At 39.7% G+C, this 21,046-nt stretch overlaps 1 protein-coding gene across 1 annotated transcript in view; it reads right to left on the minus strand.

Moving 5' to 3' along the window:
* The window catches only part of TMC2 (transmembrane channel like 2), a 170,149-nt gene that overhangs the window by 25,226 nt on the left and 123,877 nt on the right, over positions 1 to 21,046 (minus strand). The window contains exons 12-14 of the mRNA XM_040354395.1: positions 19,749 to 19,877; positions 5,926 to 5,993; positions 2,245 to 2,484 (exon numbers count right to left, since the gene is read on the minus strand). Coding sequence (XP_040210329.1) covers positions 2,245 to 2,484; positions 5,926 to 5,993; positions 19,749 to 19,877 — 437 coding nt within the window. The remainder of the gene's footprint in view (positions 1 to 2,244; positions 2,485 to 5,925; positions 5,994 to 19,748; positions 19,878 to 21,046) is intronic.

Genomic DNA, 21,046 nt, shown 5'->3' on the forward strand with positions numbered 1-21,046 from the left:
TCTGCGTATCTCTTTTGAGAATTTGGCCCACAGTACCTTCCAAGGGCTATCCATTTGGCTAATTAAACCGTACCTCTACTCTAGCCATTTTTATTTAGTTTTGGAAAAGGTAGAGATGGATAAGATCTTCTGCTAGTGTTTTAATTTATGTTTGTGTCACCTTTGGGATAACCTCTCTATTTGAATCCTTTGTCAATTTATGGGGAACTTTTATTATTCATTGTCAGTGGAATTTGAAGATATTTCCAATATATACTGTATGTATGTATGTATATATATACAGTGTATATATATATTTTTTTTGTAGAAGAAATTGCAGAGACAAAAATTGAGGTTACACCTATTCTCTAATCCAAAGCTACGTAGAACATGCTGGCCATATATACACTGTAACTCTAGATATTCAACAGTAGCATAAGCTAACAAACAGCTACGTATTAAGCAGGAAAAGCAGGCAGCCTCCATGAAACCTAAATTATCAGATAAACATGTAACATTTTCAATCATGCCATCCTTTGGATACAGTTGAATGTACAGTTGAATGTTTACCCCAACGGTACCTAGATTGCTATAGGATACTGACTGCATTGCTTTAGCAATACTCGCCTGCTTGGCCATGCTACGGCTCAATGTCCACCTGCATCCCACTCCAGTGCCACAGTTTCCCTTCAAGGCTTTATAAACCTTTCTACCTGCACTTTTGTTTTTTATCTGCCTAAGATATGCATTGATCATGAAGTTTCATGGTGTTATATGGTGCCCTGTACATACAGCCTATAGTAGAGTAAATATTTAGATTCTTGGTCAAACAATATGAGGTATGGCACTTCACAGGGTAGTACATGGCCTCCATCTGTGGTGTGAGAACTGACATTTTCTCTGAAGACTTCTTTGCAGATTGGACATGTCTTCATACATATATTCAATGTAGAAGTGGAAAAATAGTGCGCTAGTCAAAAAAACAAAACAATATAAACCAAAAAGCTGCTACAAAAAAAATGTGACTAGAATTCAAAATGTGACTGTGATTAAAAATGTAGCGCTAAATATTGGGAGGGACCAAATCAAGCTCCAAGGTGAATAATAAATGTGTATATAAATAAATAAGTCCACATAAATGTCCATAAAAATGGCAATGGAATAAATGGTGAAGCCAGACGTGTAACGATGTGGGTCATCACATAAACCTTCTTTAAGAGGAATGAAGAAAGATGGAATACTCTTACTGGAACCAGTGGATCTACCTATCAAGCAGATCGTTAGAGCATATGAAATCCAAACTGAACGTCACATCAGCTTGTCTGAAGACTCTAGATCATGGGTCTTCAAACTATGGCCCTCCAGTTGTTCGGGAACTACAATTCCCATCTTGCTTTGTTATGTCTGTGAATGTCAAAGTTTTACAATGCCTCATGGGATGTGTAGTTCCGCAACAGCTGGAGGGCCGTAGTTTGAGGATCCCTGCTCTAGATGATGGAGACCATAAAGCTTAAAAAGTGATCACAGTACAAGATTGAAAGGGCAATACGTGGAGTGGTGTACCAAGCCCACCACTCTACTTATTGCCCTTTTAATCTTGTACTGTAATCACTTTTTAAGCTTTGTTGTTTTTTTATTAAAATAAACCCGCATTTACCTGCACTATCGGAGCACCTTTTTCCTTCCTTCTTCCATGCTGTGGCCGATCAAGTTTTTCCTGGAGTTTTTCCCATTTTGCTATTTGCAAATACTGAAAGAGATTTCAACATTGGAGGTCGCTTTCACACCGTATGAAAATTTGGCGTATTCAAGCTATTTCCTCATAAGGGCCTCTAGCCACGGTCCGTTAGGCCCATGGGCTACATCTATGGTCTCCGTCATCTAGAGTCTTCAGACAAGCTGATGTGACGTGTCGTTTGGATGTCATACGCTCTAATCTAATCTAATCTGCTTGATAGGTAGATCCACCGGTTCCGGTAAGAGTATTCCATCTTTCTTCATTCCTCTTAAAGAAGGTTTATGTGATGACCCACATTGTTACATGTCTGGTTTCACCATTTATTCCAATACATATATTCAAGACAATAAAACATATGTAATTCACGTAGATGAAAATTTGCTTGGATTTTATTCCTTTTTACCCATTACTAGCAAGGACTGTAAAAAGCAGATTCAAATCACTGTACCATGTTTGGAGGGTTTAATTAACTTTATCAGCAACTATTCACAATTACACATTTTGAATTTTGGTTTGTTCATTCATACCTAAATGGCCCACAGTCAAATGATGGTGGAAGAGACATGATTGTATAAGCCACAGGCAAGAGACTCAAGAAAAGAATGAGGAGGAGAAGTCCCATGTAGAAATTGTTTGATTTAGATGCTTTGAAGACCCGTTCATGAGGAACATTACTGCTCATAACAGCCCAGCACTGAAAGTACATTGAGGTGTGCAACCTAAGGACATTAATTCCGATCAGTCCTGGAGCATAAAATGAGCCCATCCTATAAAAGAAACAACAAAGACCTTTACTGTACCATATTATTGTATTAATATAACATATACATCTACACATTTTTCTCAAAGTTTAAGGGTCCCAAAAATTGCAATAAAGCGTATCTTTTTTTCCTCCTTCTGGATCAACTGTCAGTAAAAAATTGTGTATATAGAGGTTTTCTATTTTTTCTTTTCTGCAATTGGTTGAACAAGATGGGGTTGTGTCATTATTCAACCGACTAACTATTTTACTATGTATCTCTATAATTTTTTTTTTTTTTTACTTTTTGATAGAGTAGGTAATTATTAGGACCTAACATGTTTTTTTTCCCTGTTTCAGAAAGTGGAAGTGATAGAGTATCTCTTCAAAGTTTCAAACCCTTCCACACGCTTTTGAATGTAAAAACATAAGCCTAAACACATAAGCAAGTAACAGTGTTTCCTAGTTAACGATCACTGCCAAAGTACGTTAGTCAACTGACTGTTATTAATAACATTCAGACATTCTTTTAAATGGACACATGTTTGCTACAGTTTGCAACTAACCTCAGCCATTAATTAGCAACTTACATTAGCCGTTGTTTGTTTACACATTTAGAAAGCAAAAAATAAGTTTAAATGACTGTGCATTGTGTAATTTACTAATTAGCATGCTGCAGTCATTTCAATTAAAAGCTTAAAAGGGTTGTAAAGGTAATTCATGTTTTCCCTAAATAGCTTCCTTTACCTTAGTGCAGTCCTCCTTCACTTACCTCATCCTTCCATTTTGCTTTTAAATGTCCTTATTTCTTCTGAGAAATCCTCACTTCCTGTTCTTCTGTCTGTAACTCCACACAGTAATGCAAGGCTTTCTCCCTGGTGTGGAGAAAGCCTCTTGAGGGGGGGAGGGGGCGAGCAGGCAAGTCAGGACACTCTCTACTTTGCAGATAGAGAAAGGAGCCATGTGTTAGTGGGCGTCCTGACACTCCTGCTTGCCACCTCCCCCCTCAGGAGGCTTTCTCCACACCAGGGAGAAAGCCTCGCATTACTGCATGTAGTTACTGACAGAAGAACAGGAAGTGAGGATTTCTCAGAAGAAATAGGGACATTTAAAAGCAAAATCGAAGGATGAGGTAAGTGAAGGAGGACTGCACTAAGGTAAAGGAAGCTATTTAGGGGAAAAAAATTGTACCTTTACAACCCCTTTATATAATCAGTGTCAAAATAAAATGAACTTTTTATAGTTTTAAAATATTTTTAACTGAAGAAAAACAATTACAGATGGTATAATTATTCCTGACTATGCTACAATAAATTTATATTTGTTACATGTTTTAGCCAAAACTGAAACGACTCCCTTTGTTACTCATTTACTAGATAACTGTACTTGCAGCCATATATTTTTGGACATCTTCCATATTCTTAACAACTCTAGAGCAGACAGTTTTGCCTTTTCTACTGTTTTGGCCCTTGGCATGGAAGGTTACTGCTTGGAAGTGTGTAAGAGACATCCAAGCTCCTCATTATTTTAATGAGACTATTTTGTTTTTTTTCTGCTATTGTATTTGAGAGTTTAAATTAGGTAAGTTCAACTGAAGTTGAAAATACATTCTTGCATCTGCTTTACTGAACATACATAATTTCTTTCCTAAAACACTGCCAGATCTTTAATAATCAAACAGATTACAAGAATATTAAGTTATATAAGAATTACCCCACAGCTATTTGCTGACTGGAGCAGAAGCTGCCTGCTTCCCCTTCCATATAACCCATAGCAGATATCTTTGTATATTGGAGCCCTGATCTAATAGGACTTCACTCAGGGATTTCATAATTATTTATTAATCTTTCTGTACAATGAACCACTTTTATCCTTTGTTACCTTGTTGTATCACATATGCTATTTATCAGTAAACAACAAAATAAGTTTGGCGCCAATGACAGGAAAGATATTATGCAAGATGAAAATGAGAGGCAAAAAATTGGTCAATTGTGGGCTACAAATCATAGAAGATTCTGCCAGGCATTGATGAGCAGCTGTATGGTATAGCACATCAGGAGTGATGTGAAAATGGTGAGCAGAACAGAAAAACCATATCTCAAGCTCTGAATCAAAAAAACATATTGCGTCCAAGCAATGATGAAAGAAAAATAATGTTTATTGCACTGAAACACTTTAAGAAATTCCACCAGTCCTCTGTGATGAGGGTAGTACAATTTACCAGCGTAGTCTGTGTGATGGAGAAGTAGAACAGTCAAACAGCCTTACAATGCACTGCACGTGTAACCACAGGCACAGCTCCACTGGCAGGGGAGGGGGCGTGTAAAGCCCAGGGACAGCACGTCTGTCCTCTGACAGTCTTACCAGATCCAAGGTGGACGGATGGCAGGCGAGAACTGTGGGATGGTGGGACCGGAGCTATGGAGGGCTCGACAGTGTGGCAGAGTGTCGGCGCTGTACGATGAAGCTCCAAACAGCTGTGCGCTGTGTGCTTCCTGGTCGGGACGTCTCACCAAATCAGGACAGCCGAGCGGGAACGAGGCTTGGAGACAGCGGTGGTGATAGGTTGCTGCCAGCCAATGGGGGTGCGCTGCGGGAGCCTGTGCTGGCGAATGTACAGACGGCTGGAACTCAGACAGGCTGGATAACTGGACGGGAGGGGTGGATCAAAAGTCTATCAGGCTGCAGTCATGACTACGCGTATCGGGGCAAGCCCTTCATCAGGTCATGTGACTGTCACAGCCAATGGGATTTTTATAGGGAGCAGTGCATGTAGTTTAAGACTGCTAATTACAAGCATGAATACAATTATAAAAACAGACATATCGGTAAAAACATACAGCAAAGACATTGTTAAAATATGAAAATTTAAAAACATGGTGAGTCAGTGGGTGTGTGAAAAACTTATATAGCGCAACACATGCGAACTAAATCGCCTCTGGTATGACTTTGAGAAGAAAGGTAGTACTAATTAAGATGATGGGGAATATTTGCCTTAATGAAAATAAAAATAAAAACGGGGTCAAGGCTAAAAAAGGGGAGATAGAAAATTAAAAAATTAAAATAAAAATGAAAAATGGAAACCAGAAAGGTAAAATGCTGATAACCGCCCCAACATGGTTATATAAGGTTGCCAATTTCTAAACCCTCATTTAACCCATTCAGGGATAATGCAGATAATTTGTATATCCAAAAGGATTCACAATAAAACAAATCTTTCGTTATCTGTGAGGGTTCCCCCCGGTATGTGTTTAATAGCAACGACTTTCAAAAGGCTAACATTTTTTGCATGATGGCATTTGAAATGTCTAGGAACACTGTTCATCTAAGCCTTTGTGTATCAGGCGACGATGTTCTCCTATCCGTTTGCCTATGGGCCTCTCTAATACAAATAATTTTGCAAGTAAAAGGCACTTAATAAATGACAAACAAGATACCACACAGTGGTAGACATTCAGCATGATGTTACCAGATCATTCCTTGATTGAAGACCAGGCCTAGCACATTACCACTGATATCAAACTCTGCATAGGAAGGCTAGTGGGAATAAACGTAAATGTGTTATTGCTTTCCAAAAAAAAGTATATACAATAATTAAAACCTAATTTTTCAAACACAGATTAAACAAAATCTACACTATGTTAAATAAAAGCATGTAGTTTATTAATTAATTTCATCATAGGATTAAGACTTATGTCCCGTACACACCATCACTTTATGTGATGAAAATAAATGACATTTTCTGTGAAGTAAAAAATTACGTTTTTGAAACTTCAATTTTCAAAGACGAAGTTGCCTACACACAATCGTTTTTCTCACAATGTTCTAGCAAAGCGAGGTTACGTGCACCACATTTTTCCATTGAAGCTTGCTTCATAAGTAGCTTCTGGGCATGCGCGGGTGAAAAAACGTCGTTTTAAACGACGTTTTTTGCTACACACGGTCAATTTCTGTGAAGAAAAGACTTTTTGAAAAACGACACATAAAATTGAAGCATGCTTCAATTTTTTTTTTGTCGTTTTTTACAAGACATAAAACGATATTTTCCCCCACACACGGTCATTTAAAGTGACGTTTTTAAAAACGTAATTTTTTTTCATCACATAAAGTGATGGTGTGTACGCGGCATTATGCTTAAGAGCCCGAATCCAGCCAAATTTTGGCTAGAGCAAGGAGGAAAGGTTAGAACTTCTAACCAGGCCTCACCATAGTAGAACATTTTTTTGACGCTTGTGCCTCCTTTAGTACAATTTCCACACTGTTATTCTGATCAAAGGAAATAGAAGTAGGAAGAGCTTCCCTAAATTCATGATTTGTTTAAAACCTATCAAATATGAAATTAGGGTTATTAGAGATGGTAATAAAAACTAGCAGAGGTTATGATTTCTTAGTATCAAAAACCGAAAAAATGCTTTTGACTGGAATACATTTTTAATTCTGTCTAATGTTGAATTCACTAACGCATTGGTTTGGTTACAAAATGGATACCTTCACCCTTCACTTATGACATTTTAAATCAGGATTTAAAAAAAATATATATGTGGATTCACGTAGTAAGCATTCATAAAGTTGAAGTAAAACTAAAGGTTCCTGTATGACAGCCTAAAACAATGTCCCAAATCCATGGTAACCAACATTATGGTCCAGGATCTCAGGAAACTGTTAGCCCCACCCATAGTCTGCATTTCATGTCACCACTCTCCCCCAGACACTGCAGCTCACAGTGGGAGGTTTTAAGCAACAGAGGCAGTGCTGTCAATCTAGATAGAAGTGAGCAGGACTAGATGTGGCCAGTTGCTGACTAACAAGCTACAGACCTCTAATAGAGTATCAGCTCACAGGAGGAACAAATAAAGGAAATAAGTACTATCCAGTAGCTGCCAACAGTATGCAACACTATGCTATTAAGGCTGTTGAATTGTCAATTTAAAGTCTCTATCAAAAGATAATAGTTCCAATATGTTAACTAAAGATAGTAACAGTAACAGACTAGAAAATGCATCCATCCTTCCTCTCTTCCATGCAACATAAAACAATTATATATATATATATATATATATATATATATATATATATATATATATATATATACATATATACACACACACACACACACACACACACACACACAATATATATAGTGTAGTATGTGCAAAATAATAATTTCCATACTTAAATTAAAATTGTACTCTTACCCAATAAATGTAATCTTGCACATATCATATACATTTTTTCACAAATCCTGTTCAATGACATCGTTTGTCACCCAAAAAACGAATTTAATAATATAGTGTCAAACCTCTTTAAATCAAATTTAAACCATATATACTGTGCTTTCATTAGAATCAATAATGTGCACAAATGTAATCCTTACCTTCCCAGATTCCTCAGCCCACTGAGAAGAAGGGTAACATGTGTAATATAGTTTTAATCTACTCTCTGTTTTCCGCTCCCCATTCAGTGTTCTCTGCTAATAGGTAAGTTATAACCATCTAAAAGAATTTAGGAAGGGCCATAGGTGGTTATTTACGAAAGGCAAATCCACTTTGCACTACAAGTTCAAACTACAAGTGCAAAGTGCACTTGAAATTGCACTGAAAGTGCACTTGGAAGTGCAGTCGCTGTAGATCCGAGGGGGACATGCAAGGAAAATAAAAACAGCATTTTAGCTTGCACATGATTGGATCATTAATTCAGCAGAGCTTCCCCTCATTTCAGATCTACCATTCAGATTTACAGTGACTGCACTTCCAAGTGCACTTTCAGTGCAATTTCGAGTGCACTTTGCACTTGTAGTTTGTACTTGTAGTGCAAAGTGGATTTTCCTTCCATAAATAACCCCCAGGGTGTAGAAAATAAAACGTAAAAGCATTTATTTCTCTCTATGCCCTATTTGTCGGGTTTGATTTTTTGAAAGGAGATGTCAGAAAGTGACACCAGACCGTAATCGGAAGTGGTGCAGCGGCCATCTTGAATGAGGTTTTACATATGCCAATGTAAGAGCATAGAGGGAAATAAAAGCTTTTATGGTTTAATTTTCTATACTATGGCCCTTCTTAAATTATTTTACATCGTTATCACTTACTGATCAATGGAGAACATGGATGGGGAGCGGAAAGGAGAGTGGATTAGAACTACATTGCACAGGTTGCCCTTCTTCTCGTGGGCTTGGGAGTCTGGAGTGTTACATGCATGTGGTGGACAGTCCTCACGAAGGTCACAGGGGTGGATGGTAATATTGGAGGATTACATTGGTGCACATTATTGATTCTAATGTGACCATAGTATACATGACACTTATAATTGGATTTCAAGTCCTCTCTGAGCCTTAGATTATGCTTACTGCCAGAAAACCCCCAAATGTCCTTACGGCATTAGGCCTGAAATTACAGAAAACACCTATAGGAATGCATTTCATTAATGCCTGGGGGAATTGTCGCCCCCAGTCGTTCTATCCAGAACGTTTCCTTCTGAAGTATGCGTTGATCCCAGTTGCCCCCTCTGGGGTCCTCGGGTATTACATCTAGAACTATGAATTTTACCATCAGCAATCCCCCATTTATGCCCTAATTATGGCTTTTAACTTTATATGTCTAGACTGGTCCCAGCAGCGTTGCAGCCTTAATGTGCTACACCTCTCTCAGCAGCTCCCTTGCCAGATAGTTTTTCCATACCAGGTAACAATTACTTGTTTTTTGTTTGTTTGGTTTCCTTACCTTTTCCCTGTGTGTTTTTGCCATGCTATTAGTGGTTCATTTATTTTAGAAATACTATTCTTTTTTTCTATCTATCAGTTTATGCCAGCCATTTAGATATAGGATTGGGTTTCCAATCATATATGGCTACATATATATTTTTCATGATATTAGTACTATGTAACCATCCCAACCTCTAATTGGGGCTCTGCTCAGCCTAAGCTACTCTATGCCTGATGTTTTCTCTAAACTTCTAAATAATCTCTGCTGTCTAGTCAACCTGAAGCTGCTCTGGTAGTGGTGGCTTTGGTGTCTATCTACTTAATTTAATTATTGAACGAACTTTAAAATGGAATCTATTTAGATGTTGTTGCCATAAACTCTCGGTCTAGGGCAGTGTTCATTCCTCTATCATGCACAGGACGTTTTGCCTGTGCTTATTATATTCATTATCACTCCCTTTATTTTTTATCATTATTTGCAGTACCAGTGGGCCCCCCCTAGGTGGTTTGTGGATCGGTTCCATGCGGCCTTATTGAAGCTTGCTGATTGGTGATGCTTAGTCGTGTCTGACCCGGCTGGGTCGGTCAGGAGGTGGTCTTCTCCGCAGGGTGATGCCTCTGTCTTTAGCGCTCCTCATTTGAACAAAATACCATTCTATGTGGTGAGTTAATTTTTACAGGAGTTCTGCAGGCCTGGATTGGGTTTATACTCAGGTCCAGGTTTTCGGCATTCTGTTGTTACTTTGGTATTGTTTTTGATATATTTACCTCATGTTTCAGTTCCAAGCTCCCGATGAAGCGGATCAGCTCCGCGAAACTAGTAGAGCCAATTGTGGAACATTGTACATGGTTAAAGGATTGAACCAAGAGTGGACCAGTGCGAACCAAAGTTCTTTAGTGATCCATACCAACAGATTCACTCAGCACGGCCCACTGCCTTTGGTTCTAATTATCCGACACATGTTTTATTAATCAAATTTATTTATTTTGTTTATACTGTTAATGTGATTACTAATTAAAATTTTGTATTTTTTATATAAAAAGTGCCTACAAAGTCCATTTTTCGCTCCTTTTTCCCCTCAATATATTTTCAGGATGCGGCACTATGTTACTTAAGGATGACTGATTGCCATCCAAGGGCAAAGCAATCAAACCTTTACATACTTATACAGTTGCTGTCATGAGAGTGAAGCAAACAAAATAAGAATTTATATAAACTGACACTGAAACTAGCTTCACAGCATTACAAAATGAATCCTATAAAGCAAAAACGTTAGTTCCAAAAAAAAATCCTAGCTGTTCTTTTAAAAACAATTCACTGTTAGTACAAGTAACATCATGAGGGAACTGCATACTCTACGTGTTTTTTTTATAGAAGATTAGGCAAATTTCTTTGTGAAGTCATTTAACATTCAACTGAAGTGCTGAGAGTTTACAAATCATTCCACTTCCCTGAGACTGAGCTCTCCCTATTAATGCTGCAATTTACTGTGGAGTCAGCATTTATGTTATGCAAGTACTGCCTATATGATAACAATTATAATGGATTTTGGCTTTTAGAGAGCTAATAAACACCCCCATGGGCAGCATGAAACCTTTAATTCAAGACGGCAGGTGTATTCATTAGAATGCCTCATACATCTTTGCATACAGGCTTAAAAGAGTTTAATCACTTGCTACTTCAATTGAAACTTTTTAGACACTTTGGGGCAGATCCACGAAGACGTTACGACGGCGTATCTATTGATACGCCGCGTAACTTCTATTTTGCTCCGGCGTATCTTTGTTTTGTATCCACAAAACAAGATACGCCTGAAGCTGGGCTAGATCCGACTGGTGTACGTCTTAGTACGCCGTCGGATCTAAGGTGCATATTTACGCTGGCCGCTAGGAATTCCGCGTTGAGTATGCAAATTAGCTAGATACGCTAATCCACAAACGTACGTCCGTCTGGCGCATTTTTTTACGTCGTTTCCGTAAGGCTTTTTTCGGCGTAAAGTTACCCCTGCTATATGAGGCGTACTCAATGTTAAGTATGGACGTCGTTCCCGCGTCAAATTTTGAAAATTTTACGTCGTTTGCGAATAGGGCTTTGCGAATAGGGCTTTGCGTAGAATGACGTTCACGTCGTAAGCATTGGCTTGTTGCAGGTTAATTTCAAGCATGCGCACTGGGATACTCCCACGGATGGCACATGCGCCGTTCAGAAAAAACGTCATTTACGTCGGGTCAAGTAAAATTAACATAAAACACGCCCACATCTTTAACATACGCCAGCAGATTTACGCTACGCCGCCGTAACTTTAGAGGCAAGTGCTTTGTGAATACAGCACTTGCCTCTCAAAGTTGCGGCAGCGTAGCGTTAATACTATACGCTACTCCTGCCGAAAATTACGATCCTCTACGTGGATCTGGCCCTTTGTCTTGCCAATCACCAGACTGTAGCATCCCATGTGAATTAAAGGTAAATCCAGTCATAGGTATAAAGACTGGGTTCTGGGCTCCCTGAGAGTCTGAGACTGCCATCAGTCCAGGCAGCTGGCGGATCCAGACTTCCTAAATCAGGATGACGTGGTGCCTGGACTGATCCTGGTGACGTCAGCGGAGAGCGGACTTCAGACAGATCTCCACTGGAAACGGGTCACAGTAGTGCAAAATGAATCCTGTGACCCTTTAGGAAAAGCCCAGCCTAAAAAGCTGAGGCTGGACTTCTCCTTTAAGCAGGTCAGCTCTAAAAAAAAGTAGATAAAACATTCTTACCACAAGAAAGACTGTCCTTGACATTTAAATTGTAATTCTTAATTTTGTTATTCTATTAAGTTGTACTATAGACTTCCGTGTGTGTAGTTTATATAGTTATTGTTGACATCTTTGCAATCAGGACATTAAAGTGAAACTAAATGCAAAAAAAAAAAAAGAAATTGCAATCAGGCAGGTTCTTTATTGCAGAAGAGATATGTAATGTCTCCTCTGCAATAAAATGCACTTACCTTTCTTTTTGCAGTCCTCTGAGCATGTACAGCTCTGTTTACTTTCACTTCCGGAACAGTTTCCTGCAGTTTGCCCATGGTATCACGGGTGACTCCACCCCCTCGGATGCCACGGGAAAATCCGTGGCGTCAGAGGGGGCAGGGTCACCCGTGCACATCTTGGGTGGCCCCACCCTCAGCTATTTAAGAGCTGTCACGGCCGTTTGGTGTAATTCGACCCCAAAGCATCCTCCCAATGTTGAGGGCATGTGGCCTGGTACGGTTCAGGGATGGTGCTCTCTCGTCCCTCTTTTCCTGTGGCCTCTCAGGTTGTGTGCTCGCATAAGGGTCTGGTGTGGATTTTTGGGGGGAACCACACGCCATTTTTTTTTTAGATTTTGGCTTGAGGTTGCACCTACATATCTATGGAAGGTAATATGAGGCATAGTTGTGTTATAGTTGGCATCTTCTCCTATCTCAGCTGTGCATCAGTACCTTTAAAGTTACCACTCACGTCTTTGCTGTTTCTCTAATTAATGCCCTCCATACCAGGCCACTGAATTTTGGCAGTAGGTCTTCTTGGGTGTGACATATTTAGACAAATTTAGTTTTTGGCTCCTTCTGTTATCAAGCAAGCAGTAATTGTTTAGCCCAGTCTGTTCTGGGTTTCACAGACTTGGAGTTTTGATTGCTTCCCCCTGTCTCTAGAAGAAGCTTTCAGAGCTTAGGACAGAAGATCCAAATAACCAGCCTGAATATATATCAGGTACCAGCTAATCTCTGGAGGGGAGTGTCCAGAAGGGGGCATGAATGATAATAAATAGTCTGAGACCCTGGAGAGCAGGGTTTCTTTTCCCCCAGGAAGTTTTCAGAATCTGAGGGGCTGCTGCTTTCAGGCAGCCTGTGGACTGTACAGCAGTTCTAGAGGCCTTAGTGATATGAGGATTGAAGGCCTGGGTGGACTTTTCTAGGAGCTTATTGCAGAACCTCAACACAGGGATTTTGGTCTGTAGAGTTTCCTTCTCACTCACTGGATTGTGTCAAGAGGAAGCTGGAAGGTGGGCTTGTGAGTATGAATGAATGAAAACTTATATAGCGCAGCACATGCAAACTTAATCGCCTCTGGGCGCTTGTTGTTCCTGTCTCCTTTGGTATCAAAAGAGATGAGTCTTGATCTTTCTCCTGAACGTCAAGTGGTTCTCCTCCAACCGAATGCTGGTTGGTAAAGCGTTCCATAGTCTAGGCCCTTGGACCGCGAATCTCCTTTCTCCTTTGGACTTGTAGTTGGCTTTCGGTATCTGAAGAAGATTTTGATTGGTGGATCGCAGAACGCGATTGGGATTATGAGCTTTTATTTTTTCGCATAGATAATGGGGAGCATTCCCATAGATACATCTATGCGTTAGACAGAGTGCTTTAAAAGTGATTCTGTTTTTTACTGGTAACCAGTGAAGGGTTCTCAGTGAAGGTGAGATTGATTCCCATGTTTTTTTCCCAGTCACAAGTCTAGCTGCCGTATTTTGAACGACTTGTAGACGAGCGATTTGGTACTTGGGGAGTCCGAGGTAAAGGGCATTTGCATAGTCCAATCTTGAGTTTACAATAGCTCCCACCACGACCGCTATGTCTTCCTTGGGAATAAAAGGAGTAAGTCTGCGTAGTAGGTGCAGCAGATGGTGAGATCCGCTGACTACTGACCTTATTTGTGCGTCCAATGTCATGTGAGAGTAAAGACCCTTACTGACCTCTGTGACTGTGTAGTGTTCTGGGAACTGCACTGGCTACCAGCAGTTGCACTGGCTACCAGCAGTTGCGCATCAACAAAAGGTAACCAGATGCCTAAAAGACTTGCCCCATAATAAATCCTCAGCTGTAAGGGCATAGACTGCTTTTTATTCAGTTTATCTAACCAGAAATCATCCTCTAACTGCTGCTTGCTATTCGTTTTGGTATCCCAAAACCTGTTAAAGTTTTCTAACAATAAATTCCAAAAATGACATCCTCTAGACCAGGGATCTCCAAACTATGGCCCTCCAGCTGTTGCGGAACTACACGTCCCATGAGGCATTGAAATTTTTTGGCATTCACAGACATGACTAATGGGAATTGTAGTTCCCGAGCAACTTGGGGGCCATAGTTTGAATAGGGTACAGAAACAAAGTAATAAAGTGATTCAGCGCTGGAAAATATATAAATAAAACTAAATTGCAAGCCAGCACTGCAGATATAATCCAAAAAAATATTTCAAAGTGAATAAATAAATAAATAGTGCAGCGCAAATACATAAATCTAAAAATAAAAATTATAACACAATTGATCAAACTTAATAAATAGAGTCCATAAAGTGCAAAGTGATAAAGGTGCTCCGAAAAACACAATAGTGATAAATGGTGCAGAAATCTTCATCAGATCTGTGACCCATAGGACAGGAATATCCTCCACCAAGGCTAATGGATGGCCTCTCACCTCAACAATTCGACCTGTGGCTAGGTCAAAAGGCAAAAAGCATATCCTCCAAAGAGTGAATGGTAACAGCTTTCATGGGCTCAACTCCAAAACGTCCACCAGATGGAACCAGCAAGCAATAAGCAAGTCAACACTCTCCCATAAATCATTCAATGGACCGGAAAAAAGTAAAGGACACAATCTAAGTGCTCTCCGCTTAAAAAGTTTATTATTCTAAAACAAAAATAAAAAACCACTCACATTATCGTGCACTCTAAGCCGAGTGCAGGGATGACAGCTTGTACCGGAGCTCAGCGCCCGGATCTATGCATACAGCGTGTGAAGGTCTCTGTGAGGCAAACGCGGGTGACGTCAACGTAGCTCCTCCCCCTCGTACGCGTTACGTCCCAATGTGGGCGGGACTTCATCAGCGTGGGGCGGGGATCAACGTGAACGTCCCGCAGCACAATATATACGATGCAGTTGCCATAGCAGCACCAAAAAGGGCTCTGGAGTCTACTAATCTGGATCCTGAGCATGTTCGTTTCCTTTTGGATAGTTTGGAATTTTGTCTACTTAAAAACTATTTTTGGTTTGATAAACAGTTTTTTCTTCAGCGCTGCTGAGTAGCAATGGGGGCTCGTTTCGCTCCCAGTGTGGCCAATTTATTTATGGCCCACTGGGAGCGAGATGCGATCTTCCATGATATGCCGCCTCAGCTCTGCTGTTACCGAACATAGATGATTTGGTGCTTATCTGGGAAGGTGATATGCCATCTTTGAATGCCTTCATGACAAGGTTGAACTCTAACCATTTGGGTATAGTCCTGACCTGGACCGTTTCTACGGAACAGGTGACCTTTCTTGACTTGGAGATATCTAAGTCTGAATCTAGATTGGTGACTAAGAACCACTTTAAGTCGGTGGACAGGAATGGATATATCCCATTGAATAGCTGTCACCACAGATTGTGGCTGTGCAACATACCTCGTGGCCAATTCGTGAGATTGTGGAGAAACTGCACCAGGGAGTCTGATTTCCTGGTGCAGTCCCATGAGCTGGCCACTAGGTTTGTTGCAAAGGGATATTCTAAGCCCTTGATAGAGCAAGAAATATAAAAAGTTAGGACCACAGATAGAAATCTGATGATACAGGACAACCCTCCCAAAGATGATATAGGAAAAACAAATTTTAAGATGCTATTGGATTTTAATGTTCAACATAAAGCATTCGAAAAAATTGTTGCCAAATATTGGCCGATACTAAAGGGAGATCTAATTCTTGGTCCTGCCCTTCCAGAGCGCCCACAATTTATTTATAAGAAGGCACCATCATTGAGAGATAGATTGGCCCCTGGAGTCACTGATCCACCTGTCATCCCTCGTCCCAGGCTTTTTAATTTCTTGTCAGGGTTTTATGCCTGTGGCAGGTGTGCCACATGCAAACATGCAAAACGGAATATCAAAAAACGCAAATCATTTGTTTCCAATGTAACCCATGTAGAGTATCCGATAAAACAGCTAATCATCTGCGCAACAGAGGGCGTAGTTTATATGCTCGAGTGCGACTGCGGGTTACAGTACATAGGGCGCACCTCACGTGAGTTGCACGTGAGAGTGGGCGAGCATGTGAGCAATATTAAGCGTGGCATCAAGACCCACAGCGTATCTAAAAAATTTAGAGACCATCATCAGAGGGACCCTAAATGCCTTAAATTTTGGGGTATAGAGAAAGTCTCCAGACACTGGAGAGGAGGTCATTATATTCGGCAATTGAGTCGACGAAAATCGTTCTGGATATACGAGATGAAGGTTTCTGTCCCGTTGGGATTGAACGTCGAGTTCGATCTCAACTGTTTTATATCTAATCATTGAGAAGTGTATTGGGGATTGTGTTGTAATATGGATATTTGAATTTTATTTGGATGCTATTACATTTTTTACTAAATTTTCACATTTAAATGCTTATTTAGCTTTAACTGCCTTTATATTGTATAAATGTTGACGCAGTTATATATTGTGAATATGTGATGGTAATTTTGGTTTTAGGTGAGGTAAAAGCGGATGACGTCTTTTCAATTTTTTATAATAATTTTTGTTATTTTAAATTTGATTGCCTGAATGAATACTGTTCCTTAGGATTTAAGTATCCTCTGTCTGGTGTTTTGTTTTTTAAACACGAGATGGCGCTAATCATAGGCTATCTTTTTAATTATATTGCCTAATTTAACTTTGTTCCTTAGGATTTAATTTTACCTTTTTGTCTGGTGTTTTGCTATGCAAACACAAGATGGCGCTAGTTTATAGGCCCTTTTTGGTGCTGCTATGGCAACTGCATCGTATATATTGTGCTGCGGGACGTTCACGTTGATCCCCACCCCACGCTGATGAAGTCCCGCCCACATTGGGACGTAACGCGTACGAGGGGGAGGAGCTATGTTGACGTCACCCGCGTTTGCCTCACAGAGACCTTCACACGCTGTATGCATAGATCCGGGCGCTGAGCTCCGGTACAAGCTGTCATCCCTGCACTCGGCTTAGAGTGCACGATAATGTGAGTGTTTTTTTATTTTTGTTTTAGAATAATAAACTTTTTAAGCGGAGAGCACTTAGATTGTGTCCTTTACTTTTTTCCGGTCCTTTGAATGATTTATGGGAGAGTGTTGACTTGCTTATTGCTTGCTGGTTCCATCTGGTGGACGTTTTGGAGTTGAGCCCATGAAAGCTGTTTACCATTCACTCTTTGGAGGATATGCTTTTTGCCTTTTGACCTAGCCACAGGTCGAATTGTTGAGGTGAGAGGCCATCCATTAGCCTTGGTGGAGGATATTCCTGTCCTATGGGTCACAGATCTGATGAAGATTTCTGCACCATTTATCACTATTGTGTTTTTCGGAGCACCTTTATCACTTTGCACTTTATGGACTCTATTTATTAAGTTTGATCAATTGTGTTATAATTTTTATTTTTAGATTTATGTATTTGCGCTGCACTATTTATTTATTTATTCATAGTTTGAATACCCTTGCTCTAAACTAGGTATCCCCAAACTATGGCCATCCAGCTTTTGCGGAACTACACATCCCATGGGGCATAGTAAAACTATGACATTCACAGACATGACTGGGCAGGATGGTAATTGTAGTTCCTGAATGACAGGAGGGCCATAGTTTGGAGACCCCTGCTCTAGACTGATTTATTGGAGCTGGAGAGTTTTTGCAGTGGTGGGCAACCCATGTACTGTTAGGAATGAACCAGCTATTACCAGCGGCCCCTGCAAGGGTAGCACTACAGGTGTTTCAAAGTTTGTTATCCTGTTTTCTGTAGCCTCACCACTCCATAGCAACCAGTCCATAGCAACCCTCCATAGCAACCAGTCCATAGCAACTCTCCATAGCAGCCAGTCCAAAGCAACCGTCCATAGCAACCAGTCCATAGCAACCAGTCCATAGCAACCATCCATAGCAACCATCCATAGCCCCCATCAACCGTGGTTGATGGGGCAGTTTTTGACAGAGCAGTTTTGATGGGGCAGTTTGTGATGAGGCAATAGGATGGTGCAGTTTTGATAGGGGCAGTTTTACATGGGGGCAGTTTTTGATGGGGCAATGGATCGACACACTGTTGGATCACATTTACATCTCCAGGGGCACTGTCTCCAGTCAGGAGTATTGGTGGAGGCAAGAACACGTCACACAATTTCCCCAGAAATTTTAGCTTTTCTAGTTATTAAAGTGGAGGTTCACCCAAAAAATCTATTAACATTAGATTGGGCCTAATTACGGGAAGCAGAATCGGGTGTTTTGTTTAAAATCAATGCAGTACTTACCGTTTTAGAGATAGATGTTCTCCGTGGCTTCCGGGTATGGGCTGCGGGACTGGGCGTTCCTATTTGTTTGACAGCCTTCCGACCGTCGCAAACAGCGCGTCACCAGTTTCCGAAAGTAGCGGAACGTCGGTGCGCAGGCGCCGTATAGAGCCGCACCGACGTTCGGCAACTCGTGACCCGCTGTATGCGACAGTCGGAAGGCTGTCAATCAAATAGGAATGCCCAGTCCCGAAGACCATACCCGGAAGCGGCAGAGAACATCTATCTCTAAAACGGTAAGTACTGCATTGATTTTAAACAAAACACCTGATTCTGCTTCCCGTAATTAGGCCCAATCTAATGTTACATTTTTTTTTTCCGGGTGAACTCTTGCTTTAAGTGTTCTTGCATAGCAAGATCACTTATTGTTATCTCACATATATATTATTATTAGTGGGAATGCTCAATAGCATTCCCAGTATTGTTATTCGTTTTTTATTATTCTTAATTTTAGCTCTGTGTAACTTCTGCCTACTTAATAATTTTTTCTTGGACTTATTTTGATAGCTTTTTGGTTATCAAAATGTTTGTCCAGAAATGCTTCCTAAAAAAAAATTGAGAATCCAGGGAAAACACATATATCTATTTCAAGATAATTTGAGGCTTGCACACAGGTGAAATCTATTCTGCTAACTTAGTAAATTCTGAGAACAGTTGCTTGTACTAAAGCTTGTAAGTAGTTTTAGAACAATGCTCATAACACATCATGAGGTTTTTTTTGTTAGTAATTTGGAAAATCATGTAGAAAGTATCCCAATTACATACTTTTAATTTCCAAGTTGTAACACTATAAAATATTGTAAAGTCCAAAGGGGTGAAAATTTATGATATATGTTAAAAAGAAAAAAAAATAATTACTTCGAAAGGCAAAATCTATATAATAAGCCTTCATACAGCTGTGTTATTTCCTATACTGATACAGTGTAGATGTTCATGCTGTTTATCTTTAGATGTTAATTATGCTAATTGAAATTTATGACAGTATATTTACATTGCAAATTTACCTAGTAGGTTTGAATATACACACATCATCCCAAAGACACTGATGTTAACAGAGCGCACTTTGCAAAAACGACAAGTTCAATTAACTGTAAGTCACCAGTTGGTAGGACCACCATGTGTACATTACTTTACTGCTACTATAATGCCTGAACAAAGACATACATTCACTTTTTATTATTAATGCAGCTGATTAGAGAACTGATGTATTTCATTTGTTTATTATTAATGACTAGACATGTGTATCACATTTACGAAAGGCAGAAGTAGACAACAAAAATAAAAGGTTAATTTTGAGAAATAGAATTAAACTTACAAACCCAGCTTCCAAGTCCCAACACCAGCAGTAGTTCATAAATCTAACAAAGCAGGCACGTAGGAAATCTCCAACTAGGATGGTGACGTATGTTACTAGTATGTCTGACACCGTCAGCCTTACAAACTCCTAAACAGAATACAAAAATTGGAAAGTAATGAAAAATCTAGTGATTGATGTGGTATAACTTCAGAGAATATGTAAATCAATGGGGTCTCTTTAGGGCTCAGGAGCCACATGTAGTTGTCTTTCATTTTGTCTCTAAGGACATTATTTACTACATGAGTATAGGATGGATAGAATTATATTCTATTAGTATTGATTTTTCAACCATTCAATTATAGAGTTCCAGAAATATAAAAAAAGAAATCAGGACCTCTAGCTATGCATAGCTCTTATGACTGGTCATTGTGTCTGCCATAATAGCACTACTGTTGAAGGTGATGCTTTTTTTAAATTCTTGTAGTCATAGTATCATAATACTGTGATCAGTTACAGAATAATGAGTAAGGTTTAATAACAGTATTTCTGTAGAATTTCTGAATCAGTTTACACATCTGGCCAAATATTAGTTCTGACTAATGCATTTGAATAATCCTCACACATTACATAATGAAATTTGTATCTGACAGATTTACGTATGTTGACTCAGATCACATAGAGGAGCCAGATAATTTCACAGATGCTGGAGGATGTGAAATGCAAGAATTCAACACCTCTCATGTCTTTGCCATGTGTATTATTGGCAATACTAATTGCATAAGGTAAAAACACTGTTCTGTTTTTTTTCCTCCTGACTCCTGTATTAACTAAGAACTAAGCAAAATGCACAACAAAGCAAATGGACACATGAAAAATGCGTATGAGCCGTAGAGGGTATTTGTCATCTAGAACAGTATCCCACCATCTCAAATGATATTGTTTTAACTTTTGAGGTTAAATGTTCCACAATGTAAAAAGCCGAGTACTTTTGATAATTCTGTAAGGTTTCAAAGCTAATTGGTGGTGGGCCAAATCGGTTGGAGATATAATGCTGGCACTTTTTAAACAAAAGTGGTAAAAATCCCTTTATTGGGGCGGTAAGAACCCTCAGCTCCTGCTACTTTCTATAGTCATGTTAGAATGCTGTTTATTTTGTCATAGTTGCAACAACGGTTCTCATATACTATACTGTGTTATACTGTGATTATGTGATTATATTGTTCTGTCGCTAGGTAGTACTGTGTTAAGTTTAAAGCAGAATGCATTATTCCCTCTAGTGCAGTGGTTCTCAACCTCACTAGTGCCGTGACCCCTTG

The sequence above is a fragment of the Rana temporaria genome, chromosome 5, assembly GCF_905171775.1.
Source record: "Rana temporaria chromosome 5, aRanTem1.1, whole genome shotgun sequence".
Classification (NCBI taxonomy): Eukaryota; Metazoa; Chordata; class Amphibia; order Anura; family Ranidae; genus Rana; species Rana temporaria.